Source organism: Lactuca serriola, chromosome 8 (genome assembly GCF_051521515.1).
Source record: "Lactuca serriola cultivar US96UC23 chromosome 8, Lser_US96UC23_V15, whole genome shotgun sequence".
In the NCBI taxonomy this organism is placed as follows: Eukaryota; Viridiplantae; Streptophyta; class Magnoliopsida; order Asterales; family Asteraceae; genus Lactuca; species Lactuca serriola.
In genome coordinates this window covers 154,152,183-154,161,457 of record NC_136415.1, presented here as the reverse complement: position 1 = coordinate 154,161,457, position 9,275 = coordinate 154,152,183, and the positions used below count along the sequence as shown (strand labels likewise).

The 9,275-nt window shown below is 41.6% G+C and overlaps 1 protein-coding gene and 1 non-coding gene across 2 annotated transcripts; one reads left to right on the top strand and one right to left on the bottom strand.

Moving 5' to 3' along the window:
* Nucleotides 1-1,501: 1,501 nt before the first annotated feature.
* Nucleotides 1,502-1,608, bottom strand: LOC145071914 (small nucleolar RNA R71). Its single transcript, XR_013690876.1, has one exon. It is a non-coding gene; the product is annotated as a small nucleolar RNA R71 (small nucleolar RNA).
* A 1,117-nt stretch (nt 1,609-2,725) lies between these two features.
* On the top strand, nt 2,726-6,503 carry LOC145067528 (uncharacterized). Its single transcript, XM_079014657.1, has 3 exons — nt 2,726-3,476; nt 3,573-4,943; nt 6,289-6,503. The coding sequence occupies exons 1-3, from the start codon at nt 2,726-2,728 to the stop codon at nt 6,501-6,503; spliced, it is 2,337 nt and encodes a 778-aa protein (XP_078870783.1).
* Nucleotides 6,504-9,275: the final 2,772 nt, after the last annotated feature.

The window sequence follows — 9,275 nt, the reverse complement described above, 5'->3', positions numbered from 1 at the left end:
TAATATGTGAGCTTGTTTGAGAAACCATCAACAAGAGGTTAATTGAATTAATAACTTAATTAACCATTATAAATCTTATTTAATCCAAATAATTAATCTAGGGAATTAATTAGTTTAAACACTTGATCAACGCTTAAATTAGTTAATTGTCTAAGGGTTAGGAGTAATGAATATGAACCTAACTATTATAATTGGTAACCAATGGCAATTAATCTACCTTAACTTAAATAACCATAGGAGTGAATTGGTTGAACCTAAATAGAAACATCTTTATCAAATTTGGTGAATAGTTGTTGCTTTAGTTAATTAGTTAATTTAGTTTGTCCAAGTTTCTAGTCTTGCAAAACTAGAGAAAAACCCTTTACTTTTATTATTTGTTTTAGTTAAAATTAGCTATTAGTTTAATTGCCCGTTCCCTGAGTTCGATACCTCACTTATCAATCTATACCACTTAAAGACAGGTTCACTGCCTTTGTGTGCTCAAATTATTAATAAAAAGTAGGGATAAAACTAGTTGAATAAACACACATCAAGTTTTTGGCGCCGTTGCCGGGGAACGGTTCTAAATAATTAAGCTAATTCCTAATTTTTTCGATTCTTTGTGTGAGTTTACTTGCATAAAGTTCATTTATTGCAATTTAGTAACTAGTAATTAGGTTTTAGTATCTGTTTTAGTTAGGTTAAAACTTAATTTTTTTTTTTGAAATATTACTGATACTCGCCGAGTGCACTCGCACCTACTCGGCGAGTAGCAGTTTAGTCAGCAATTTTTTTTACAATCTTTTTGTTCTTTTTATGTTTTTTTTATTTGATCAATTTCAGGACTCTCATGACCAGAGGAGCAAACACACCACTGGTACCCCCGTTTGAAGACCCCGAATCCGCATTGAAAAGAAACAAAGGGAAGGACGTGGAGAGTTCAAGCACACCAAAGAAATCACCATTGCCCAACTTGAAGACTGTTTTTGGGAAAAAGAAGAGCAGTAAATCAGGAGCTTCTAGTGCTTCCTTGACAATTGAGGAGCCAATTCAAGAAGATATTGGATACGAGACCGAGGAAGAAGAGGAGGCAACGTACGAACAAGAAACTGAATCGGAGGAAGAATTAACATTCACTATGGCTAACATTGATGAAATTCCCATGGGAGAATGGAAGAAGAGGATGCGCGACGACCATGGCCCGGGACTTGTGCAACCCGCAATTCCCGCAAATGCTACCTTCGAGCTAAAAGGTCATATCCTAGCTGCACTCAAGGAAATACCTTTCTATGGGAAAGATCATGAAGATGCCTACAAACATTTGGATGAAGTAAATGATGTTGCTGATTACTTCAACATTCCAAATGTAACCCGCGAAACTCAACTACTTCGGATGCTTCCGGTAACCTTCAAGGGAGCTGCTAAAGACTGGCTCAAATCACTTCCCCCCGGGTCAGTCACTACTTGGGCCAGAATGAAGGAAGAATTTATAGATCACTTTTGCCCACCATCCAAAATAGCCAAACTCAAGAAGGCCATTGCAAACTTTGAACAGCAAGCTGGAGAGTCTTTATATGAAGCATGGGAGAGGTACAAAAGTCTGCTACGAAATTGCCCACACCATGATCTAAACAGCCAGCAAGAAGTTTCCATCTTTTATGATGGAGTCAATGTCACAACCCGACAGTTGCTAGACTCACAAGGCCCACTTACAAAGAAGCCACCCCCGGTGATTAAAGAATTGATTGAAGAATTCTCTAAACACTCTAGAGAATATCACAACCCTAGGAATGATGTCACGAGGGGAGCCGCGTACGCTGCTACTGAAGATTTATCCGCGGTCATGGCCATGTTAAAAACCATGGATAGGAGAATGGACAAAATGGATCAAACTATCCATGCCATACGGGTGGGTTGTGAAAACTGCAATGGACCTCACCTCACTAGAGATTGCGATTTGGATGAGAACGGCAACAAAAAGGCACAAGTATGTTATTCGAGTGGTGACCGGTATGATGAGGACCGGCGCAAACAAAAGAAGGAGTGGCTGCCTTACGAAGAGTATAAGAAGGCCAAGGAGGAGAAGTACAGACAAAAAGGAAGAGGCTTTTACCAAAAGGAGGAGCCGGTGCAAGAGAGGAAGCCAAGCTTGGAAGATATGCTAACTAAATTTGTGGCCGCTTCCGAGAAAAGACATAGTGACCATGATGTTGCTATCCAAGAAACAAGAACAATGCTTAGGAACCAGCAAGCATCCATCCACAACATAGAAACGCAGCTTGGGCAACTTTCTCAACAACTAAACCAAAGGTCACCGGGTGAGCTTCCTAGCAAAACCGAGAACAACCCACGAGGCGCACAAGTAAATATTGTTACTACAAGAAGTGGGAAGATCATTACTCCCCTGGCCCCCATTCGAACTGAAGCAACCAAGGACTCACAGAAGGAAGGAATGGAAAAACAAGTCGAAAACCAACACTCACAATCTGAGAGTCCTACTCGCCGAGTAGGACCGATGGACTCGGCGAGTACCCCTGCTAAAACGAATGAACAGCCGCCCTTGAAACCATACCAGCCTCCAATGCCATACCCAGCCCGAGCCAAGAAAGAGAAGCAGGAAGAGGAATATCAGAAGTTTCTAGATCATATTAAAACTCTTCAAATCAACATTCCTTTCATTGAAGCCGTCATGCAAATGCCCAAGTATGCAAAGTTCCTTAAGGAACTCCTCACTAACAGAAGAAAGATGGAGGAAGTGCAGAAGGTAGTGCTTAATGAGAATTGCTCCGCCGCAATGTTAAACAAATTACCAAAGAAGAAGGGTGATCCGGGGAGCTTAACTTTACCTTGCCAATTTGGTAACTTGGCTGCAATTCATGCCTTAGCTGATTCTGGAGCAAGTGTGAACCTTATGCCATACTCGTTCTTTAAGAAGCTGGACCTCCCAGAGCCAAGGCCAATTCGAATGGCAATTCATTTGGCAAACAAGACTGTTACTTTCCCAAGGGGCATTTGTGAAGATTTGCTAGTAAAAGTAGACAAATTTGTCTTCCCGGCTGATTTCATCATTCTCGACATGGAGGCGGATCCGCAAGTGCCAATCATCCTTGGAAGGCCTTTCCTCAACACCGCTAGCGCTATCGTAGACATGAGAGATTCTAAGCTCACATTGCGAGTTGGGGACGATTCAGTGACATTCGGGGTAGACCAAGCCATGAAGTACTCAAGGAGTAGTGACGACACGACTTTCTCAATCGACATGCTTAACGAAATATTGGAAGAAGACATACCTAAAGATTCCAGCAAGTTTGCAGCTTTGGATGAAGTATTTGATCCAGAAAAGGACTTACTAGAAATTGAAAGACTGTTGGAAGAAGCGGAGTATGAAGAAATAAAGAAGCAAGCTGAAAGCCCTACTCGCCGAGTAGACCCGATCTACTCGCCGAGTACATCTGAAGAAAAGCCAGAAGTCGTGAATGCAGCCACCAACTCGCCGAGTATCAAACCTGCACTCGGCGAGTCCGTCACTATGCACAACAAATTGGAGCTCAAAACACTACCTGACCATCTGGAGTATGCTTTTCTGGAAGAAGGAAATCAGAAGCCTGTGATCATAGCCTCGGACCTATCCAAGACGGAAAAGGAGGAGCTTGTACGCGTGTTGAAGAAAAGGAAAAGAGCCATCGCATGGAGCATCTCCGACATCAAGGGAATAAGTCCATCCTACTGCTCTCACAAAATCAATTTAGAAGAAGGAGCAAGGCCGGTGGTGCAAAATCAAAGACGATTAAACCCGAACATGCAAGAAGTCGTCAAGAAGGAGGTGGTCAAGCTTTTGGATGCAGGAATCATCTACTCCATCTCCGATAGTCCATGGGTGAGTCCGGTCCAAGTGGTGCCCAAGAAAGGAGGAATGACGGTCATTACCAACGAAAAGAACGAGTTAATTCCAACACGAACGGATGCCAAGCCAAGACTAATACGATGGGTGCTACTTCTTCAAGAATTCGATATAGAGATACGAGACAAGAAAGGAATGGAGAACGTAGCGGCCGATCATTTATCTAGGCTCGAGAACCCGAAAATGCAAGAAGATAAGGATGGAGACGACTTTCCGGATGAATACATTATGGTGTCCGTGGGAGAGGAGCCATGGTTCGCAGACATAGCTAACTATTTAGATACAAATTATGTTCCGAAGGATTATAGTAGTCAGCAAAAGAAGAAATTCTTTGCGGAGATCAAATATTACTTTTGGGACGACCCATACCTCTTTCGAAGCTGTGCGGATGGAATTATAAGAAGATGTGTGTTCGGGAAGGAAAGTCGAAGAATACTAGAACACTGCCATAGCGGGCCCACAGGAGGACATCATGGAGCACACTATACCGCAAAGAAGATCTTTGACATTGGGTTCTATTGGCCTACAATCTTCAAAGATGCAGCCCAATATGTCAAAGAATGCGATGCTTGTCAAAGGGTGGGAAACATTTCTTCTCGAAATGAGATGCCACAACATAGCATTCAAGTGTGTGAGGTGTTCGACGTGTGGGGCATTGACTTCATGGGACCTTTTCCCACCTCCAAAGGAAACAAGTACATCCTAGTGGCGGTAGATTATGTTTCGAAATGGGCGGAGGCGCAGGCTTTACCTACAAATGACGGACGGGTAGTGGTACGATTCTTAAAAAAACTATTCTCCCGGTTTGGTGTTCCGAAGGCCCTAATTAGTGACCGTGGCACACACTTTGCCAATGATCAATTGGAAAAGGTGCTCAAGAAATATGGGGTGACCCATAAGTTCTCCACGTCATACCACCCGCAAACGAGTGGACAAACTGAAGTGACCAATCGAGCTTTGAAGCATATTTTAGAGAAGTCGGTGGGAAGCAACCGCAAGGAATGGTCGGATAAATTGGATGACGCGCTATGGGCATTTCGTACCGCTTTCAAAACACCTATTGGTACTACACCATATAGGTTAGTTTATGGAAAGCAATGTCATTTACCGGTTGAAATCGAGCATAAGGCATATTGGGCGTTAAAGAGGTGCAACTTTGACATGGAAGAATTGAAGACCAACCGTCTAATGCAAATGAATGCCCTTGAAGAACTCCGAAATGAGGCTTATTCTAGTTTATGGCTCTATAAAGAAAAGACCAAGAGATGGCATGACAAAAGAATCAAAAGCAAAGACATCCATGAAGGCCAAAAAGTACTACTTTTTAATTCCCGATTAAAACTTTTCTCGGGCAAACTCAAATCAAGGTGGGATGGTCCCTTTTTGGTCAAGACGGTGTTTCCTCACGGGGCTATAGAATTGATCTCAAGAGACGGCACACCATTTAAAGTAAATGGTCATAGAGTGAAGAAATATGAAGAAGGAGTTCCCTGAAATGAAGGATTGGAGGAGCTGCTACTGTGCGGAATCACAAACACGTAGACGGGGCGGAGTCCAGCTAATGACTCCATCAAAAGAAGCGCTTCTCGGGAGGTAACCCGAGTTTCACGTTTGCATTTTCTTTCCTTTTCTTTATTTTTCATATTGTTTTTTTTATTCTTCTTCATTTATTCTATTTCTCTAAGTGCTTGAGGACAAGCTATACTGTGAGTGTGGGGTGGAAGGGCTAAACAAAGGAATTCATACAGTAAAATTGGCAAATTTAATTTTTTTTTCAACCTAAGACATCTACTCGGCGAGTATATCGACTATACTCGGCGAGTAAATGTTCACTTACAGCCAAAAATCGATAACACGCGTGTATACTCGGCGAGTAGATCCATTCTACTCGGCGAGTAGCCGGTTAAAACCCAGTAAATTAAAACCTGTAAAAATTATTATTACTCACCAATTCATCCCCATACTCGCCGAGCATATCCTCTCAGCCGCATCTCTAACTGTTCTTCAAGATCTCTCCAATTTTCTTCTTCTTTCTCTTCATTCAAGCAACAAGGTAACATCTTTACCCTTTAATTTTATGAAAGGTCCAATCTTTATCATATATCGTCCCATATTTGTTATGATTCCGGATTTGGGGAGTTTTTCCCAATTTTTAGGGCTTTGATTTACTCATGAATTAGAGGTTGTTTGGAGTAATTTCTTCAAGATCTATGGTTAGATAAGTAATTACAACAAAACCCTATGAACAAATTGGACTATTACACATATTACACAGATCCGATCTCGATCTGTCAAAAAGTTCATACTACTCGGCGAGTATGTTCGTGTACTCGGCGAGTAGGTCCCAGTAAGATCAAAAATTTTCCTGTTTTAATTATGGGGTGTTGTTCGTTGCTGTGTTTATGCAGATAGTATGGCAAGGAGAGGACAGTCATCACGTGGAGGAGGCCATGGTGATATGCCATGGTTAGCCTTTCAACAAATCACCTCCAAATCCTCCAAAACTCGAGCCCTAAACAGGTTGGAGGCGCTGCGACAGAAAGAAACCACTTGCCCAATGCAGTGGATTGGGGATGGATGGGCAATGTCGGCTTGGAAGAGGAACTTACTCCATATTTGGTGAAAGATTGTAACTTGGGTTATGCCAACATCACTTGTGATGGTTGGTTGCAATTGTTTAAAATACAAGAGCCAGTATACGCGGAGTTGTGCTGGGAATTCTTTGCTACCATTTCATTCTGAGGTGGTAGTGAGTATTACAATCCAAACACGATCTCGTTTTCTTTGGGAGGAGAGCTGCGACAATGCAGCATGGTTGAGTTCTCTTGGCGGTTGGGCATCTACGATCAGGACATGTCGATGACGGACTACTTTGAAGCCTTCTTGGAGAATACCTACAAAGAACTTCCCGAGGGGGTGGTGGCGTCGACATGGTGGAGTACAATTGCTAACCGGGTCTACATACCTTCCACTGCTCAAGAAGGTCATATCTGTTCTCCAATCCATCGACTCATTCACCGGTTCGTTGCAAGCACAATCAACATGCGGAAGGATTGGGACAAAGTTCCCACTCTTGATGTCTTTTACTTGTGGAGTATCATCACTCCCGATGTCTTCTGCAACCTCCCGTACTGCGTTGCTAAATTTCTTGCGGAGGGAGCGGTTAAGGAGAAGATAAACTCGAAGATCAATGGGGGCATGTTCATTACTCGGCTTGCGAGATCATTTGGGATTTTGGAATTGTCGCAAGCTCAAACGCTAACGATTATCCACCCTCCTCCGTTCAACACTGCACTTTATAGGAGGGCTCGGATAGTTGAAAATTTTGGTGATTCTTTTATTATTCCGAATGAGGATGAGCCAGCGGTCCCCGAGGAGCCGGGAAGACGGGTTAGGCCAAGGAACGAGCGGGTACGAGAAGATCCACCAGTTATTCCGGTGGAGGATAACGAGGGATGGAACCAAGTGGAGTATCGACAATACTTGGATGATATAGGGTGAGTACATCTGCTTTTGCACGAACTACTTTGCCAATCAAGTTCTACTCGCCGAGTTTGATCACCTACTCGCCGAGTAGCCTGCTGCAAGAGGAGTTTCTGATTTGTTCTGGCTAGTTTTTCTGCGCCATTCATACACTTTTTATGAATTACTACTGAGGATTGTGCAACAACCCTTTTTCCTTGGAGTTTTCGAGCTATCAACCACACGAGACGTATGACGCCCGTGCCATGGATGAGCTGTTCCCATGGTTAAAGTCACTAGAAGAAGGAGTTGAAGAAGGGAGTGTCAACCTAGTGACTGCTACCCCAGGGGAGTTTGTTCCAACTTTCTCTCTATTTGCATTTTTAGTTGTTATAATATGCAATGAGGGCATTGCATAAAATAAGTGTGGGGTAGGGGGTTAGTCACATCTTAGAACACTTAGAATCTTAATTTAGGCTAATTTTTTGCATATAAAAAATGCTTAGGTCTTAAATTAGAAAATTTTGGTAAAAATTAGAATTCCATATTAGAATTGTGTTAAATATTGCATGAGAACCCAAATGTTTAGTTGAGCCTATATACGTTCTAGTGCATTTGTGGCTTCCTTATTTCAGTGAAATCATGAGACAAAAACACGACCTTGCTCAGCCTGAGGGATGTAATATGTTTAGCAGCCTAAACCTGAAATGTATCCAGGAAAGTTTTTATCATTAGCCAATAAAGGTTGAGATTGAGCGCCCCTGCTTAAGCATGTAGGGATTTGAGTGAAAAAAAAAAGAGAATTGCTAGAAAAGTTATAGGAATTTTGGAGCAAATGAAGTGACGATCAAAAGATCAAAATTCCAAAAATCCAAAAAGTTGAAGATACCAAAAGTCAATACAAGTTGGTGAATTCAAAGATATCTAAGATCAAATTATCAAGAAAGTGAAGAATTCAAAGAATTCCATAGTGGTATCGAAAAGTTGTAATTCTAGAATATGTATGTTGGGGTTGCTTAATTAAAAATACCTTGAGGGTAAAGAGATTTTCTGAGGATGGATTCGGAGGGTTGCATAAAATGAGCATAGTTCGGGGTGAGTGGGCGAATGTTTATGAGGATTGTGAGTATTTGAAGTATGGGGGGTTTTTAGGAATTTTAGACACAAATGCATGCGTTGCGGTCTTGGCATAATGGCTGGGTTGGATTGGAGTTATTGATGTGATTTTAATGTGTTTAAAATTTAGTTTTGCTTGGGGACAAGCAAAAGTCAAGTGTGGGGTATTTTGATATGTGCATAATTTGTTAATTATTTAACATATATTCTTAGTTATTTTTGATTGATTATGAGAATAATGTGGACAAAAGGTACTTAAAATGTTGTGAATTGTGTTTTTAGTCCAAAAGATATGCTTGGAGGCAAAAAGGAGAAAAGGAAAGCAAGTGAAGATTAAAGAGTGAAAGAAGGACCTACTCGGCGAGTATATCGACTCTACTCGGCGAGTGCATGACGATATGCCAGAAGATAAATACGACTGCGAATTCAAGACGAATAAGTATGGACCTACTCGGCGAGTTGATTCTGCTACTCGCCGAGTACCCTCTGTTTTGGGATATCTATAAAAGACGAATCCCTATCCCATGGGAAGGCATTCCTGGCAATTTTTGAAGGATCAACTGCGACTAAAAGGTTGAGAAGGCGCTAAGGAACCCTAAGCTTCAAGAATTGGAAGAATTCAAGCAATTAGGTTAATTCTACCACTTAGACTTAGGAATTAAACATGTTTGCATTAATAAACTTTGTTTTTGTGTTTGTTTCTACTGCAACTATGAGCTAAATTCGTTTTTGTTTCTGTTTGGGGAATACCAAAGAACTCCTATGGTTTGATTATAAATTCTTGCTTAATTGTCTATTGGTGATTTATTAAATCAAG